This window comes from Myotis nattereri (assembly GCF_964212035.1).
Source record: "Myotis nattereri genome assembly, chromosome: X".
Taxonomy (NCBI): Eukaryota; Metazoa; Chordata; class Mammalia; order Chiroptera; family Vespertilionidae; genus Myotis; species Myotis nattereri.
This window is the reverse complement of record NC_138078.1, coordinates 95,688,559-95,708,431: the sequence shown is the minus strand read 5'-3', so window position 1 is coordinate 95,708,431 and position 19,873 is coordinate 95,688,559. Positions and strand designations below refer to the sequence as shown.

The 19,873-nt window shown below is 39.3% G+C and overlaps 1 protein-coding gene across 1 annotated transcript in view; it reads right to left on the bottom strand.

The window, feature by feature from the left end:
- The window catches only part of IL1RAPL2 (interleukin 1 receptor accessory protein like 2), a gene marked incomplete at its 3' end in the record, with an annotated part of 1,466,967 nt that overhangs the window by 7,322 nt on the left and 1,439,772 nt on the right, over positions 1-19,873 (bottom strand). Inside the window, exon 10 of the mRNA XM_081115342.1 lies at positions 6,089-6,259. Coding sequence (XP_080971468.1) covers positions 6,089-6,259 — 171 coding nt within the window. The remainder of the gene's footprint in view (positions 1-6,088; positions 6,260-19,873) is intronic.

The following is a 19,873-nucleotide window of genomic DNA, read 5'->3' as shown; positions in this document are numbered from 1 at the left end:
TGACACCAGATATATTCTCCAGTCATTTGTCATTTAATTGTGAGCACAATCACATGGCTAGTGCTAAGCATTAAAGAAGTGAAGATTGGACTAGTGAGGAAAGTCTAGAAAAATCAAGAATGTAATCAGACATTATTTATGTTTTCCTTAAATTACTGAAAGAGTACTAATATTCTTGAGAGAAACTCTCAGAAAAATTGAACATGAAAACAAATGGAAAAACAATTTGATACTTGAAGCCAAATTCATAAATATAATTTCAACAGACATAGCTGATAAACCATATGTATGATAATATTTTATTTCACTAGTATCTTTCTCAGATGCAATAATTCATGAATAACTCACATAGAGCTCCCCATACTCTTCCTATGAATAAAAGGGGAAATTGAGGTTAAAACCTTTGAAGGATTTTTTTTCTATTTAATGTCCACTTGGACATCTTTAGATTTTCCACAATATTCAGCCAGAACTTGCTCAATTTATAATTGTTAAATTATTGCATGTGTACATTTAAGCACTTGACTTGTTTTTCTTAAAGGCCAACAAAAGTTATAGTTTTGGGTTGTTTTTATTTTCAATCTTAGAATGCTATTTTCTCCCTCTAATCAGTGACCCTCAGCCAAATTTAATAAACTTTTATATTTTCATGTTCTTAAATCTTTGCAGAAACACTGAGATATTATGGGCTCAAGAGCCTAAATGGTACTCATCCAAAAATGTCCCCAATCTCAGGATCTCAGTTGCACAGCTGGGTTCTGTTGGTCACATGTCAGCTTCAGAGCACATCTGTTCATTCCTCAAGGATCCACTAGGCCCCATGAACACAATGTGCTCTGTGTAGAATACTTTACACCACAAAACCCAGCAGCTGCAGGGGTGAAAAAAATCTCTACTTCTCAAGTTTGTGTCTCTAGGCAGTTTTAAGTAGGCTGGGTTTTTTGTTTTGTTTTGTTTTGTTTTGTTTATTAAATAGGTTTTCTTTTGGTTGCCTGTCATTTCTGACATTTAAATGCCTGTTGGCAACAAAGTTGCTTTTTTATTCTCAGGACAGATGTTTCTAGCCTGGGAAGAGACAGACCAAACTTTTACTGGAAAGTAGGAATTCTTGCCACATTCAGGCACCAAACCTGAGAAAACATAAGAAAGATCCTGGCCACATGCCCAAGAATGGAAAGGTTGGTTACTGCCAGGAAAATAATATCCAGATCTGAAGACTTTTAGTTCTAGCATTAAGAGAAAATATGTCAAATCTTCACATCTTGGCCGGTTCATGATGACCAAAGGACAATTTCCTAGTAGGCCATGTGAGAAAGATACAGACACTTCCACCTCAACTTTGAAAGTGCCATGATTTTTTGAAGCATTTGAGAACTCTTGGTAGAGAGAGAGGGAGAAGGAAAGAGAGAGAGAGAGAGAGAGAGAGAGAGAGAGAGAGAGAGAGAGAGAGAGAGAGAGAGAAATAGGGAGGGAGACCCATTCACCATTCATGTGCTTTTAAAACTGTATACATTGGAAAGGTTAATGATTTTGGGTATTAATGATTTTGAATTGGAGTACTATGAGAGTGGTACAAAGAAAACTAAAGGCATTAAATATGAATGGGTTTATTTCATAGACTTCATTAATTTGATTCATAGAAAATTATTATTGTAGGTCAAGAATATTATAAAGTTTGCTTTTACAATCCTCAAAGGACTCATTGCTAGTTTTTTGAGGAAGGAGTAGTCTTGGAACAACATGTTTTAAATGATATGCAAGGGACAAACATAGCTTATAATATTGTAACTAGTTCCCTCCCCCCCACACACACACACAGGAATGTGTCTATATTTATATAGCATAACCTGTTAAATCTGTACCAATGACTGCAAGTACAGACCACAGAAGCTTCTTTAATAACATACATACACCAAGTCCAAAATGTTCTACTCTGTCATTCATGTGTAAATCAAATATATTATTCATATACTTCATCGACTTCCTGAATGCATGCTAAAAATGCCAAGGAAAAACTCGTTAATCGTGACATGATGACTGCTCAGCCAGCTCTGAAATGTTGATGGAAAAGAAAAATTGTCAAAGGACCTTTTTAAAAACTTCTGCAGGTTACACTCCAAACTTGGAATTCAGAGAACATGAATTTCCCCGTTCAGGAAGGAAGGATTAAAGTCAAACACCCTCCAGTGGTTGTATCTAAAAATTGCATAGTTGTCTCAATGGCTTACTTGTAAAAGGAGTCTCCCTGTCCACCACTGAGTATACAGGATCCAAGACCCTGCTCAGTCTGATGGTTGTGTAATCTCAAAAAGTTAAAATTATTGCTATGGAATATAAATTCTCTGCTCATTCTGATGGCATCTTCTTGGGTGTTTCTATGTTAAAGTATTTAAATGCCAAGGTATAGTAGGTGATAGCCTCCTATCATCTTTTTTGTTTTAATCCTCACCCGAGGATGCTTTTTTGTTTTATTAATTTTTTAGAAAGAGAGTAAGGAGAGAGGAAGAGAGAGAAACATTGATGTGAAAGAGAAACATCGATGGGTTACCTCTGACTGGGGATTTAACCCACCAACTTTTGGTATGGGATGATGCTCCCACCAACTGAGACAACCGGCCAGGGCAACCTCCTCTAATCTTTTAGATAGTTTGTTAATATTCTCAACTAGTGTAGTTTTGGGATAGGAAATACAGCTTGTATTAGCCTCACACCCTATGGTCAAGAAGAATGTTCAGACCTGTCTATGATATGGCAAAAAACTAATTAATTTCAATCAATTCAGCCAAACAATCACCTGACTCAATGAGGTGTAAAATATTCTACCACCTATTTGGCTAAATTGACATAGCAGATTGATTCAATTGACCTCTCAAGTCATCAAAATAGACTATCTGGGAGCACTAAGAGGACATAACTTTGAGATGCATCTCTCTCCCCATTATGCTCTCTGGGTCTCATTCTCAGCCATATTCAAATAGGTGCTTCTTTACACAATAAGCAAGTGTCATCTACTGAGTCTCAGGTAAGTGGATCTCCTGTGTTCCACGTTGTCCTCATTTCCCTTTCTAACATATAATGGTGAAGCATTATTTTCTAGTTCAGAATAAAGATAATGATGAAATGTTCAGACATAAAGACTGCCATTTCTATTCACTTGGTGGGGTTTATAAACACTGGCTATTATGGAGCCAACAATTTTGGAATGCAAGAAGGCAGAAAGACTGGAACCACATCGAGTTCTACTCAAGATGACTTGACATTGAATATAAATTCTGCTTGGCAATGATGTTATTTTAATGTTATTTAGGCTATACCACTTTAAAATAGATTTTACTGAATTTCTACATTTAATAATTTGCTCTTGCAAAAAAAAAACACACCAAAAACACCTACATAGTAATCTAAAAATGAAGCAAAAATATTAAAGAAGTATTTAAAATATTATCAGTGATTAATCAACCCCTTGTAGCTAATTTTACAAATATCTGAAAAAATAAAAATACTATATTCATTGGCCTGTTTTAAGGACTGATGCCATCACTATGAATTGCTCACAATATTTTTTCTTTCAGTGGAAAACCACTTTGTAGCTTTCATATTCACTTTTTAAAAAAAATGTCTTTCACATACTGACATGCACAAATCTATGCTGTGCACCTCAAACTAATATAGAATATTATTGAATGTAAAGTATAATTGAAAACTAAAATATAAAAAAATGAAAAATGTAAACCCTTACATATTTTATTCTTATTATTTCCTCATGTCTTAAACCAACACTGTTCAAGCAAAATCAACAAGCATCTATGAAGCATCCAATGAGCTCAACTAATCTGCAAGATGAAGACACAGGCATGAGGATAAATGAGATAGAGTCCCTTGCCTCATGGAGCTGGCAATCTTGCTGACATAAATAGATGGAAATGTACATAAAATAATATAAAATATCACAAGAGTACAAAATTTATAGTCAAACAAGTGATTATACATCATGAAGGGCTAGAGAAATTATTATTGACTTTCCACAGAGGCAGTTATATGGAGAAGGGCAACTAGGATTTATAAAGATATAAAATACTAACATGAACAAAAACATTGCAGAGACACATAAGGTATATCAAAGGCACAGTTTGACTAGAGTGGAAGATATAAGTAGGGCAAATGGTAGGAGATAATTTTGGAAAATAAATCTGAGTTGACACCAGACTATAGAAGTGTTTAGCTAAAAGTTATGTTTTATTTTATAGGAAATGGTAAACAATTTAAGAATGTTGAATAGGGGAGTGATGTGATCAAGGGAATATACATATTAGTCGGACAAGATGGATGAAAGGACAAATAGGGAAGGTAGAGAGTAATCAACATTACAAAAATGAGGTAAATAAGGCCAATGCTAGAATGGTAGAAGTGAGAATGGAAAAAATGCAAAAGACACCAGATTTGGGTGAGAGATACAGAAGAATAAAAAATGATTGAGGTATCAGCATTTTCATCAAGGCTTAATCAGTATAGAAGTGGTATGTCAATTCATCAAAATGAAGAAAATTACAGAAAGAAAAAAGCAAAGGGCCATGTGAAGAAGTTTGGGAAATTTTTTCATTTGTGGTACAGGAAAGTAATGGACTGGTAAATACTGTTTTCTTTATTCTTTTCTATGAATATGTAAATGTGCATACTCACATACACATGCACATATATACATAGACACATTTGCATTCTGAGAAAACAGATGAGCGACCAGAACTCAGTTGTTTCAATTTGTCTCCTGTCAGTTTAGTGACCACCGTGGACTGCTGATAATCTGAATAAATATTATTGAGTAATAGCATGATCTAGTGAAGTGAGAACCAGAGGCAAACATACCTACGCTCTATTTCCAGCTCTAACATTTACCAGCTGCCTAATCTGAAAATTCTTTTGGGCCTTATTTTCTCATCTGTAAGAGGACAGTACCTGCTTTCTCTCTACATAGGGTTATTGTAGCAATGAAATAAAAAAAATTATGTGTGTGAAAATATTGTATATACTGTGAAGTATTGAAAATATAACCTTTTATTTATGTTGTCACAAGTGTATAAATGACCCAGCTGGTGTGGCTCAGTGGTTGAGCATCAAACTATGAAACAGGAGGTCATGGTTCCATTCACAGTCAGGACACATGCCCGGGTTATGGGCTCCATCCCCAGTAGGGGGCATGCAGGAGGCAACCGATTAATGATTCTATCTCATCATTGATGTTTCTATTTCTCCCTTTCTCTCTGAAATTAATAAAAATATATTAAAGAAAAAAAGTATATAAGTAACCATATTCTGACTTTTGGTTACATTTCAGTTTTCCCCTCTCAAAGATATTAACATAAACTCACATGCAAATTAATTTTAGTACTTTTATTTTCCTTAATGGCATTTTAAGATCTTTGAGGACTAGGACCATTTCTTAGGCTTTTCTGTATTTCCCATACACTTTACCCTGTAAACATTCTGAACAAAGTATATATTTTTACTTGGACCCAAATTTATTCTGAAAGCTCAAAAATAGCTTTCAATGTGTAACATAATTTTAAGGTATCATTCAAGCCCACATAATCCACAACTTCTTAAAAATAAATTAAATATACAGTGAAAGTACAATTCCCAGTGGTCTCACATACCTATTTAAGTGGATTTTTCTATAAATCTGAAAATGAATAACAAAGCATAAATTCAGAGTTATTAGTGACAATGATTGTATGTATATGTAGAAATACAATGACAAAAGACCAGCTTTGGAATAAAAATGCATTGAAACTACTTTAGCTGACTTATACAGGCTATTTTTTAAAGAGGATCATTTCCTCAGAACACAAAGGCAATATAATAAAATATACTATTAAGGCACAACTTAAAACTATATCTGAAATATAAGTGAAAGTGCCTTTTAAAATGTGGATGTTAAAAAGCCAGAACACAATCACTGGGGAGAAATTTGAATTTAATAAAATTTCCTGTGAGAAACAACTATCTAAATACTTGGCTGTAATGTTTGAAGCCTCTGTATAACTTCCTAAGGAAACTAAACTTTTAAAATACAAAACTTGATAGTACTTACTTCCACTTGGAATCAGGTCTCTTTCTGGGATGAATAGTTTATATCCATAATGTTTTTCTAGGACATCTGGCAGTATTTCAAGAGCAAACTGCTCTTCTTCAGGATTGTCACAGTCTAAAGTATCTTGATCCACTTTTGTGTAAGAGAGATAGGCATCATATTCCTTGTTGTCTTAAATATAAAGAACAACAAAAGGGTTGTACATATTAGCAAGTTCTCTCCTGAAAATCTATAACCACTAACAGGCTGGAATAAGCACTATAATAAGCAACTATTGTTAGTAGTTGGAAAAATAAGTCATCGGCCATGTTATAACAAATCCAGTACATTTCAACATAACCTAGTCATATGATGATATGACCTGAAACTTTTATGCAATGGGTAGTAGTCAAGACAGAATAATAGAGGAAATTATTATTTATGACTCTTGGTAACTATACATATTTGCGATGTTCAGTGATGTGTGAATGATTAGCTCAGTGTATTTGAATGCAAGACTAAATAGACCAAAGACATGGATTTGAACTTTTTCTCTGCCAGTTGTCTTGACTCTGTTACTTGGTCACAGACTACATTTAGTTTACAGAAATATGTGCAAGAGATCCAAGAGGGGCTGGGCCCTAGAGTGTGGAAGATTGAAATAATCCAGCCTCACTTCTGCAGACACATACTCACAGCACATGCCATTCTTCCAGTTGGTTAGTGTCGTCATCTTCATATACAAAAAGCAGTTCATTACCAAATATTAGAGACAGCAGCTGGGTTTTATACAAGTGCATTCCCTATTATTCTTGTTCAATTCATGGCCAACTAATTTGACACAGTTTCCAAAAGAAGCCTTTATTTCAAAATATACATCCTTCCAGTATGGGCAAATTAGGTTTTCCCTTCACACATTTAGCCAGAGAGTTAACTGTGCTTTGAAAATGTATATTTTTCTGTTTTTGCTGTATTGGCCCAGAGCTGACCTCTTCATATATATTTTTCCTGAAAAAATTAATGAATATAATTACTCAAGGTATTAGTCCCCATTGGTTTTAGAAGGGCCACACGGAAAAAGTCACATCGTTTTTCAAAATTCCATTATTTGTAGAAAAAAAAATTAAAGTTAATGTAATGACCATAGGCTCATATAGAACTATTAATATTCATTAATCCTAGATACTTGCAAATAATACTTTTAAAAGACAGGCAAGCCCTGGCTGATTTGGCTCATTGGATAGAGCGTCAACCTTCAGACTGAAGGGTTCTGGGTTCAATTCCAGTCAAGGGCACATGCCCGGGTTGTGGGATTGATCCCCAGGAGAGGGGATGCTGGAGACAACCACTCAATGATTCATTCTCATCATTGATGTTTCTATATCTCTCTCTCCCTCTCCCTTCCTCTCTGAAATCAATAAAAATACATTAAAAAAAGAGAGGCAAACATTTCAAGATTTGTTTTTAAACACATCAATCTTTTTCCATTGAAAACAGATCTGATTAGAATATGGTTAAAACCTGACCAAAAAGTAATTTACAGAATGAAGCAGCCACTTACCTATACCATTAATGATTTGATTCTACCTGCTGAAGGGGGAACAAAGCATAACATCTATATATCTATACTAATAAAAGAGAAACATGCAAATTAATCATCACTTCACTACACCCACCAGCCAATCAGGAGAAAGTAGGCAAATTAACCCAACTAAATTAACCCAACTAAGATGGCAGCAGCCACAGAGCTGGAGCGAGCAGGAGGCTTGGGTTGCCATGGGTGATGGAGGAAGCCAAGCTTCCTGCCTGCCCTGGTCGGCCCTGGCCTCTGCTCAAGTCTACAAAGTTTCAATTATAGAAGATAAATAAATCCCAGATACCTGCTTCCAGCTGGCCCTGGCCTCCACTCAAGGAGGCACTGAAAAAAAGAAAAAGAAAAAAAGGAGAGGCTGGGAGCTTGGGTCACTGGGGGGCATGGCCAGGCTGTAAACGGCCATCAGCCCCTCACCCAGGCTGGCAAGGCACCCCAGTAGGACCCCCCACCCTGAAGGGGCTGTGGGCAACCGTAAAACAGCCCTCAGCCCCTCACCAAGGCTGGCCATACCCCCATGGGGTGAGAGTCCTCACTGGGGAGCTTGGCCAGCCTGAAAACAGCCATCAGCCCCTCACCCAGGCTGGCCAGGCACCCCAGTAGGGACCCCCACCCTGAAGGGGGTGTGGCCAGCCTGAAAACAGCCCTCAGCCCATCACCCAGTTTGGCCACATCCCTTTGGGGTGAGGGTCCCCACTGGGGGGCTTGAAAACAGCCAGCAGTCCCTCACCAAGGCTGGCCAGGCACCCCAGTGGGGACCCCTGCCCTGAAGGGGGTGTAGCCAGCCTGAAAACAGCCCTCAGCTCTTCACCCAGGCTGGCCAAGCACCCCAGCAGGACTCCCACCCTGATCTGGGACACCTTTCAGGGCAAACCAGCTGGCCCCCACCCATGCACCAGGCCTCTATCTATACTAATAAAAGGGTAATATGCTAATTAGACTGGGAGACCTTCCAGGAGACCTTCCAGACGTTCTTCTGGACAAAGCCATGGTGGCGGGGCCAAGGTAGAGGCGGTTAGATGCCAAGAGGGGAGGGCAGTTGTGGGTGATCAGGCCAGGATGGGATGGCAGTTGTGAGTGATCAGGCTGATGGGGGGTGGGGCCGTTGGGGGTAAGCAGACCAGCAGGGGGGCCAGTTGGGGGCGAGCAGGCCATCAGTGGGGGTCAGTTGGAGGTGATCAAAACAGCGGGGTGGGGGCAATTTGGAGTGAGCTGGCCAGCAGGGGGGCAGTTGGGGGTGAGCACACTAGCATGGGGGGTAGTTGGGGGTGATCAGGCTGGTGCGGGGCATTTGGGGGCGAGCAGGCTGGCAGGCAGAGTTGTTAGGGGCAATCAGGCAGGCAGGTGAATGATTAGGAGCCAGCAGTCCCGGATTGTGAGAGGGATGTCCGACTGCCGGTTTAGGCCCGATCCATGTAAACCAGCAGTAGGACATCCTTCGAGGGGTCCCAGATTGGAGAGAGTGCAAGCAGGGCTGAGGAACACCCCCCCCCGTCCCTGTGCACGAATTTTGTTCACCAGGGCACTAGTATATATATGTGTATATATATACGCCTAAGTGACTAAACCATTGAATCACTGAACGACCACTTGACAGGTCACTATGACATTCACTGGCCACCAGGGGGCAGACGATCAATGCAGGAGCTGCCCCTGGTGATCAGTGCACTCCCAACCTCCCATGGCCCCTCCCCTTGGCCAACCAACCTCTTGCAGCTCTTCCCCCCTGCCAGTCCCATGGGCCCCAATCAAGGAGACCAGTCAAACTCCCTTGGCCCCTTCCCCCCAGCTAGCTGGCCCAATGGCCAACCTCCTGCAGCCAACCTCCTGCGGCGCCTCCCCCACCATCTAGGCAAACTCCCACAGCCCCTCCCCTGCCTGACAACCTCCCATGGTCTGTTCCTCCTGGCCAATCTGCCACTGCCCCGATTGGCTCTGATTTCGGGCCAGGCCGAGGGACCCCACACATGCATGAATTCATGCACTGGGCCTCTAGTATCATATCTATATCTATATATCTATATCTATATCTATCTATATCTATATCTATATCTATATCTATATCTATATCTATATCTATATCTATATCTATATCTATATCTATATCTATATAGATATATATAAACTAGAGGCCCAATGCACAAAATTCATGCAAGGAGCTTGGCTCTTGCAGCTGCAGCAGCTTGCCTCAGCCCTCGCAGCCTTGGCTTTGTCTGGAAGGTCATCCGGAAGGATGTCCAGAATGACATCTGGTCTAATTAGCATATTATGCTTTTATTATTATAGGAGACTAAGTGACCGAATGACCGAACCACCAGAACGACTGGAATGACCAGATGCTATGATGTGCACTGAGCACCAGGGGGCAGATGCTCAACACAGGAGCTGCCCCCTGGTGGTCAGTGCACTCCCACAATGGGAACACTGCTCAGCTGACAGATCCATCCCATGGCCCACCGGCTAGCGTGGTAGCCACTCTCTTTGCAGTCCTGCAGGTCCAATCTCCAGAGAACGGGCCAGGCACCAATGGACCAACACCACCAGCACGATTCCGACAGTGCCTCCAGCCTTCTGGAAGTCAGCCTCGGTCATCACAGCCACTTCCCCTCCCTAGGCACTCCACAAGGAAGAAAGTACATAAAAGCAGCTGCTATATGGCAACCAACAACCGGCACAAATGTCAGTGGGATGGATCCAGATCCTGAGCCGGCAAGGGCATCCCACTGCCCGCCCAGAGGGCCGATCGTGTCCCCACCACCACCACCCTCAGGACTCTACCTGTGCATGAACTCATGCACTGGGCCTCTAGTAAAGATATAAATACTCTAATAGGAGTAGGTGGGACCCTCTGACTATCTAGAGATATCTGAGGCAAGATTATGTTCTAATTCCAGCCTTCACCACAGTCTGGTTACTTATGTTAAGATAGCACCTGAAGCCAGGAGCTTCACTTTTGCATGTCTCCTGGCTGGAAAAGGCTTCCATAAACCTTGGTTTGGTTATCTTATTGCCTAGAAGCAGATGTGCATGATGGGCTGCCCTGGATAGTTGAGATCATTTGGCTAACAAATGGGACATATTCCACTGTTATACATAAAACACCACTGGGAAGAGAGAATGTTCATATGCAATGATAATGTAAGAATCTCCCCATAATCCTAACACCTCTGCCCCTGTTCTAATGGAGTTCAGGATGCACCTGCAGGCCTTTGACTTTCTCCAGCTATAATTATTCACCTGGGACTCAGAGCTGCCAATGATACACAGCTGGAAGAATAAAATAGCCCAAAGGACAAATAGCTCCATTCCTATGAGCAGAATGCAGTTCATTGTTCCTGGAGGATGGCCATGCTGCCTCAAACTCCACAATGTTCATAATATCAGACCAAACCTTTTGTCCTCTGACTTTGATAATTTCTCTATCTCACAAACTTTGCTAAATTCAACTACTTATTAATTCATTCAACCATGATTTGTTGAACATATACTATGAGCCAGGCATCTGCAATAACTACCCAACTCTTTCATCTGGCCAGGGCTTCTAGACTCTTGTCCCATTGGTTGTCCTGATTATGACTTTTGGCCTCCAGCCATGCCTAAACTCACATATTCTTGGTCCTAACCTTACTTGTGTCACCTGTATCTTAGTATAGATGATGCTACAAAGATATTCCTCTAGAAAAATATCGCTATATTTGCATATCCCAAATCAAGTTATGACAAAGAACACGAATGTCTTTGATATATGTTAATATCCAATATGTCTGGATAATAAATTTTACCTAATACTCTAGAAGAACATTATTCTTTGGAAAATGGGCGCTTCCAATTTCAGTCATTTTCTTTTAAGATAAACTAAAGGTAAAGAACTTATGATGGATGGACAAAGCAAGAAGAGAGCTCTGAAAGCTACCATGTAAGATGCTCCAGAAGCTCTAGGATGCCAGATAGCAAGCAAACAAGCAGTGATGCAGATGCCACAGTTTTAAAAATGCACTTCAGATTTATGTATACAGCCAAGAAAGCCTTATGAATAGCCACAGCTGTTGCTCACAAAGAAGAGCAAAATGGATGGAGCAAAATCAACATGATGCAAATAAGATTAACAGCAAGGCCTGAAAATTGTTTTAAAACTAAATAGCAATTCAGCAACATCGCTTTGCTAGGCAAGGTTAATGAGCCTTTTTCTGTGTTAAATTGTGCTTACTAAGCTCATCTGAGAAACCAGAAAATAGAGCACAATGCAGACAGAGCATTATAAAGAAGAGGGCTCACACAGCAGTCACCATAGGTATACAGTTCCCAATGAAAAGAGAAGTTATGAGGAATGGAACCAAACTGTCTATGGAAGAATTTTCCTGTTGTCACAACTGTCCAGTCTTATTTTAAAACCTCATTTTAATGCAGTTCACCATCAGGAAGTTATTCCAGTGTACAATCCAGTTCTTCAGTGCTATGCCAAACACAGTGCTAAGTCCTTAGCTTCAAAAGTGCACAGACTATGTAACTTTGTTGATTATTATAACCCTAGTGATTGCTATAGTACCTGCATGTGAGTGTGTGTGTGTGTGTGTAGTGCTGATCCAGATGAAGAATATAAGTAAATATATCATGAATAGTGCCTGTCACATAGTAGACACTTAAATATTTAATGACTGAATAACTTAAAGGTCAAATAAAGCAATCATTGCTTGGTAAATTGAAATGAAATGAATTATAAAAATGGATAAGAAGTGAGTTTGTTATATAGATTTTATTTAATAAAAATAAGGCATTTTAATTTCAAGTGAAATGAAACAGTTTTTCATATTTTTTCTTTTTTATTGTTTAAAGTATTACAAATAGTAGTACATATGTCTCCTTTTTTCCCCCCAATTAACCTCCCCCCAGCCTCCCCTACCCCCCCGGCACATGCCCTCACCCCCCTTCCAGTGTCTTGCATCCATTGGTTATGCTTATATGCGTGTATACAACTCCTCAGGTTGATCTCTTACCTCCCCCCGCCCCCCAACCCTCCCCAGCCTTCCCTCTGTCATTTGACAGTCTGTTCAATGCTTCTCTGCCTCTGTATCTATTTTTGTTCATCAGTTTATAATGTTCTTTATTTTCCATAACTGAGTGAGATCATGTGGTGTTTTTTTTTTTTTTTTTCCCACTGACTGGCTTATTTCACTTAGCATAATGCTCTCCAGTTCCATCCATGCTGTTGCAAATGGTAAGAATTCCTTCTTTTTTATAGCAGCATAGTATTCCATTGTGTAGATGTACAACAGTTTTCTAATCCACTCATCTGCTGATGGGCATTTAGGCTGTTTCCAAATCTTAGCTATGGTAAATTGTGCTGCTATGAACATAGGGGTGCATATATCTTTTCTGACTGGTGTTTCTGTTTTCTTGGGATATATTCCTTGAAATGGTATTACTGAGTCAAATGGGAGTTCCATTTTTAAATTTTTAAGGAAACTCCATACTGTTCTCCACAGTGGCTGCACCAGTCTGCATTCCCATCAGCAGTGCATGAGGGTTCCTTTTTCTCCACATCCTCTCCAGCACTTGTCATTTGTTGATTTGTTGATGATAGCCATTCTGACAGGTGTGAGATAATACCTCATTATTGTTTTGACTTGCATCTCTCGGGTGATTGGTGACTTTGTGAGCATGTTTTCATATGTCTCTTGGCCTTCCTTATGTCCTCTTTCAAAAAGTGTCTATTTAGGTCATTTGCCCATTTTTTTGATTGGGTTTTTTATCTTCCTTTTGTTAAGTTGTATGAGTTCCCTGTAAATGTTGGAGATTAAACCCTTATTGGAGATAACATTGGCAAATATGTCCTCTGATGCATATTTTTATTTTATCATTTTTATGATGTATCATAGCTCTTTATGTCCTTTTGTCCATTTATTTATTGGAGTCTTAGGGGTTTTTCATTAGTTCATCTATATATTTACATAGAAATACAATTAAAAATTGCAAAATGTTTAAAAAGACATTTTGAAGTAAAATTGGAATTATAACTAAATTATAGAAAATCCAACCGCAGATTAGCTGAACAGGTCTTGCAACCAAGGGTTTAAAGAAGCCACATTGAGACTGGTAGGAAGGGAAGAGACATGAAAAGCCCTGGCCCCACTCCCACAAGCAGCAGCTGAGAATCTGGAGGGATAGCTCAGCTGTAAAGGCTCTCCCTGAGGAGTGAGGGGTCTCAACCCAATTATGGAGCCCTATCCCAGAGCACCAAAGCCAAGAGGAGGCATCTACATAACATCTGTCTGTAAAAATAATCAGGAAAGCAGGGATTCTGTCCACTAGTGAGTGATAAGAATCTGCTAGAGGACCAGGCATCAGTGCACAAAATCTCATTTGCAACAACTCACCCTGGGCTCTGACAGAAGGAGGGTGGATCAGACTAAAGTAGTATGAGGAGAGATTGGGGTTTATGGCTCTGGGAAGAGAGCTGAAGAGACAGCCACCAGGATCCCTGTACTGAGTCCCTGTCCCAAACAGCAGACACTACCTTTCTTGGGTAAGACACTCCCCTCTCTACAGCATTAGCCTGGTGAAACGCAATAGCCCCACTCTCTGGACTCAATGTAACCCCACCATGCAGAGCTCACACCCTGTGGAGGAGGAAGCTGCCTGAACCCAGGATGTACAGGCCTGGACAGACACATAGGGTGTCAGTGACTGAGTTGTACTAGTATGTTCTGGGATGGGGATAATTTCCCCATTTATTTCCCATGAACTTGACCAGTGCCTCCCTCACACTGAGATCCACTAGCGCCACCCTCCAAACTCTCAGCTCACCAACCCTCTGGACTGCTGGTGGCGCCACCCTGTGAACTTGGGGTACTCCACGAGTTCTGGGAAGAATTAAGGAATAGGCTTAGTTGTATGGTTCTAGGAAGGGGGCATTTTTCCCTAGTGAACTTGACCTGTGTAGAGCCCTTCCTTCACACAGCCTAAATCTTAGTCATTTTGGTCCTGATAAACTCTGCTGTCTTCACCCTGATGACTCCCTAAGATCCTACCCAACAAAAAATGTCTGGGGACACCTAGTGGATGGCAGCTAACCTTGGTGTACCCTGGAACTTTTGCTGAGTGGCCTCAAACCCAAGTTTTAACTTGTATGAGTCTGGTGAACACCACTCCCACCTACCTGGTGACTCACTGAAAACCTACCTCTTGAAACTCCAGTACCACCAGAGGCTCTTTCAAGGACTGAAACTAACAGGCGGTCTGGGAGCAAAGGCAGGCAGAGGCTGATATCATAGTGCCTTGGGCTTTTTGCTGGCTTGTTCCAGGCTTGGTGCTGGTGGTAGCCCACCTTGCTATTCAGCTTGGAACTTCCTACACACACCTAGGCCCAGGAGATACAGCCATAAACTGCAGATCACTTTGTAGCTCTAAACATATTGTGCAGGGCCAGTGGCAGGCAGCGTCTGACATTGACTGGCATCTTAATCCCTCCAAAGAGGCCCTACTAAGAACACACCCAGGCTGAGCTTCTGAAAACATCACAGCAGGATCCAATTAGCTCCACAAGTGGCACATCCAAAGGAAGATCTCAGCAGACAAGAGGCCTGTTGAGGCTTCGTGTAGTCAGCAGGTTGTACACTATGATTGCGGTGAATCCTCAAAGTCAGCCTGCTGGAAGGTTGACCCTGTGCATGAATGGGCCAACAGTAATCAAGGTTCAATTGCAACAAGAGGACTCATATAACCCACAAAAGGGACATTCCTGGATACCCTAGCTCAAGTTATCAAAAAGATTACACTACTGGGTCCCACAGAACACCCACTACCCAAGGCCATCCTACCACACCTGTGAACATAGATCTACCTAATATACCAGTGATGGCGAACTTTTTGAGTTCGGCGTGTCAGCATTTTGAAAAACTCTAACTTAATTCTGGTGCCGTGTCACATATAGAATTTTTTTGATATTTGCAACCATAGTAAAACAAAGATGTATATTTTTGATATTTATTTTATATATGTAAATGCCATTTAACAAAGAAAAATCAACCAAAAAAATGAGTTCGCGTGTCATAGGTTTGCCATCACTGTAATATACAGAAACAAACACAAAGAAGTAGCCAAAATTGAGAGACAATGAAAGATGTTCCAAATGAAAGAACAAGAAAAATCTCCAGAACAAGAGCTGTGCATGAATGGGCCAACAGTAATCAAATAAAAAGGAGGCAAGCAATAGAGTAAAAATAATTATTATGAGGATGCTCAAGGAACTTAGTGGGAACATCAAAGTATGACAAATGGAATAGAAACCATAAAAAAGAAACAGTCAGAAAAGAAGAATACAATATCTGAATGAAGAGCTCACTAAAAGGAATTAACAGTAGGTTATGTGAAGGAGAGGATCAAATCAATGATTTGGAAGACTAGGTAGCATAAAATACCCAATCAGAGCAGCAAAAAGAAAAAAAAATATTAAAAAAAATAAGGATAGTTTAAGGGACTTTTGGGACAACATGAACCACAATAACATCTGCATCACAGGGATACAAATAGGAAAAGAGAGAGAGCAAGGGACTGAGAACCTATTTGAAGACATGATGACTGAAAACTTCCCTAAGCTAGTGAAGGAAATACACACAAGTCCAGGAAGTGCAGAGTCCAAAACAAGATGAACTCAAAGAGGTCAACACCAAGACACGTTATAACTAAAATGCCGAAGCTTAAAGACAACGAGATAATCTTAAAAGCAGCAAGAAAAAGACAGTTTGCTCCCCCAAAAAAGCAAGCTCCAAAAAACTGTCAGCTGATTTATCAACAGAAATATTTCAAGCCAGAGGTATTGGTACAGATTATTCAAAATGATAAAAAGCAAGGACCTGAAACCAAGACTAATTTAACCAGCAAGTGTATCATTTAAAATTGAAGAAAAAATAGAGTTTTCCAAAGTAGCAAAAGCTATAAGTGTTTGTTACCACAAAACCAATATTACAAGAAATATTAAAGAGTGTTCCTTAAGAAGAAGAAAGAAGGGGGGGATAGGAACATAGTTATAAAGAATAAAATGGCAATAAAACGTACTTATTAATAATCACTTTAAATGTAAATGGTTTAAATGAGCCAATCAAAAGACATAGGGTAGCTGAATGGATAAGAGAATAGCCATATATATGCTACCTCCAAAAGGTACACTTCAGAATAAAAGACACACACACAGACTGAAAGTAAAGGAATGAAAAAAGATATTTCATGTAAATGTAAATGTAAACAAAGCTGGGGTGGCAATACTTATATCAGAAAAAAATAGACTATTCAATTTTTATTATTTTATTTTATTTTATTTTTTCCATCACCATTTATCCCCTCTGTGCACTCTTCCACCTCTACCAACCCCCACTCCTCCACAATCACAGCACTGTTGTCCATGTCCATGAGTGAAAGGACATAATGATACAAAGAAGGGCACTACATAATGATAAAGGGAGAAATCCAACAAGAGGATGTAACAGTTTTAAACATTTAGACACCCAAAATAGGAGAACCTAAATATATAAAGCATATCTTGACGGACATAAAGAGAGAGATCAACAATACTACAGTCATAGTGGGGGATTTTAAAACTCCATTAAAATCAATGGATAGATCTTCCATACAGAAAATCAACAAGGAAAACAGTGGCCTTAAATGACATACTAGATCAGATAGCTTTAATTGATATATTAAGAGCACTTCACCCCAAAGCAGCAGAATATACATTCTTTTCAAGTGCACTTGGAACATTTTCTAGGATAGACCACATGTTAGGGCACAAAACAAGTCTCAATGAATGTAAAAAGAATGAAATAACATAAAGCATCTTCTCTGACCATAATGGTATTAAACTAGAAAGCAATAAAAATTAAAAAAAAAATTGAAAAGCACACAAACATATGGAGGCTAAAAAATGTTTCACTAACAATGAACAGGTTAACAATGAGAACAAGGAAGAAATCAAAATATACTTTGAACCAAATGAAAATGAGAAAACAACAACCCATATCCTATAGGACATAGCAAAGGCAGTCCTAAGAGGGAAGTTCATATTACTACAGGCCTATTTCAAGATAAAAGAAAAATATTGCCCACCTGATGTGGGTCAGTGGTTGAGCGTTAACCTATAAACCAGGAGGTCAAGGTTCAATTTCTGGTCAAGGCGCATGCATGGTTGCAGGCTCAATCCCTAGTAGAGGGTGTGCAGGAGTATGCTGATCAATGATTTTCTTTCATCATTGATGCTCCTATCTTTCTCTCCCTCTCCCTTCCTCTCTGAAATCAATAAAAATATATTTTAAAAAATAAGAAAAAAAATAAAAATCTTACCTTTTATCTAAATAAACTAGAAAAAGGACAACAAGAAAAGATAAAAGTAGGTAGAAAGAAGGTAATAATAATGATCACAGCAGAAATAAATGAAATAGAAACTAAAAAACAATTTAAAAGATCAATAAAACCAAGAGCTGTTCCTTTGAAAAGATAAACACAATTGATAAACATATAACCAGACTCATATAGAAAAAAAAGAGAGAGGACCCAAATAAATAAAATCAGAAATGAAAGGGGGAAGTAAATACTGACACCACAGGAATCTAAAGGATTATAAGAATACTAGTAGCCTGGTGCATGAAATTTGTGCACATTTAAAGGGAATTAATTGCCCTAACCAGTTTGGCTCAGTGGATAGAGCACCGGCCTGCATACTCAAGGGTCCCAGGTTCGATTCCGGTCAAGGGCATGTACCTTGGTTGCAGGCACATCCCCAGTGGAGAGTGTGCAGGAGGCAGCTGATTGATGTTTCTCTCTCATCAATGTTTCTAACTCTCTATCCCTCTCCCTTCCTCTCTGTAAAAAATCAATAAAATATATTATTTTTAAAAAAGGAATTAATTAGCAGAGATATTTTAATATTGCTATTTGCCCTTTCTCTATAATAGAAGTGTGAGAGATGAAAGGAAATTAATAAAATGTATATGAAAATAATATATAAATTTAGTAATAAATAAACAGTAACAAAAGGATATAACAACACCAGAGGCATGATATAAAAATGACAAATACATGATATGAAAACAACAAAAACATGATATAAAAACAACAGAGACACAAACAATGACTGATAAAGTGATTAAACTTATTCTAATATCTCCCTGTATACCACATTAAGAGTGAAAACACTGTCAGAGTGCTTGAGTAATTTCCCTTGTGATGAAGTATTTAGAACTTTAACTGTAACATCACATGCTCTTCAAACTCAAGAGAAAGCAACATATAACTGACCATGTGCAGAAACTGGTTCAGGTAGGAATATGCCTACTTTGTCTAGAGTTTGTCCTTGTGATTTATTAATAGTCATCACAAATGCTGGCATCACGGGAAACCGTCGTCGAATCAATTTAAATGGGAGGCCAGTGTCAGATGGGGACAAATTAATTCTTGGAATCAGAACAACCTCTCCCTCTGCAGATCCTGTTAATACTTCAGCTTCAATAATGTTAGGTTGTAATCTTTTGATAATAAATCTGGTAATATTACAAAGACCCCATTTACTATTGAGATTTCTCAATAGCATGATGATTGCACCCACTTTCAATTTTAATTTATGACACGGCATTCTGGAAGGAGTAATACTATTAAGAAATTCGATGGGAAAATTTTCCTTTTCAGCATCATCTGTGGAATCAATGGAATCATCACTCAAATATGTGTGAAAATCTCCATTGAGTATATCCAAATTTTCTTCATTTAATTTTTGAACATGCTCATTTTTTGGACAAAGAATTGCACGTTTAGATATGTTTTTAATATTATCTATAGCAGTGGTTCTCAACCTTGGCTGCACATTAGAATCACCTGGGAATCTTTTTAAAATCCTGATTTCTGGGCCTCATCCTCCAGAACTTGTTTCTTTGTTATGGGGTGGGGCCACAACATTAGTAACAAAGAAACAGAATTTCCAGAGGATGAGGCCCAGAAATCAGGATTTTAAAAAGATTCCCAGGTGTCTAATGTGCAGCCAAGGTTGAGAACAATTGATCTATAGTATTTCCAAAGGTAGCTTCAATAATAGATCCATTACAAATCATTTCACTTCCACGCTCTGCTCCGAGGGCTGGTTCCTGCCTGAAACCTCACCCTGAAGGCAGGTTCCTGCCTGAAACCTCCTCTGATGGTGGGTTCCTGCCTGAAACCTCACCTTCCAGGAAACA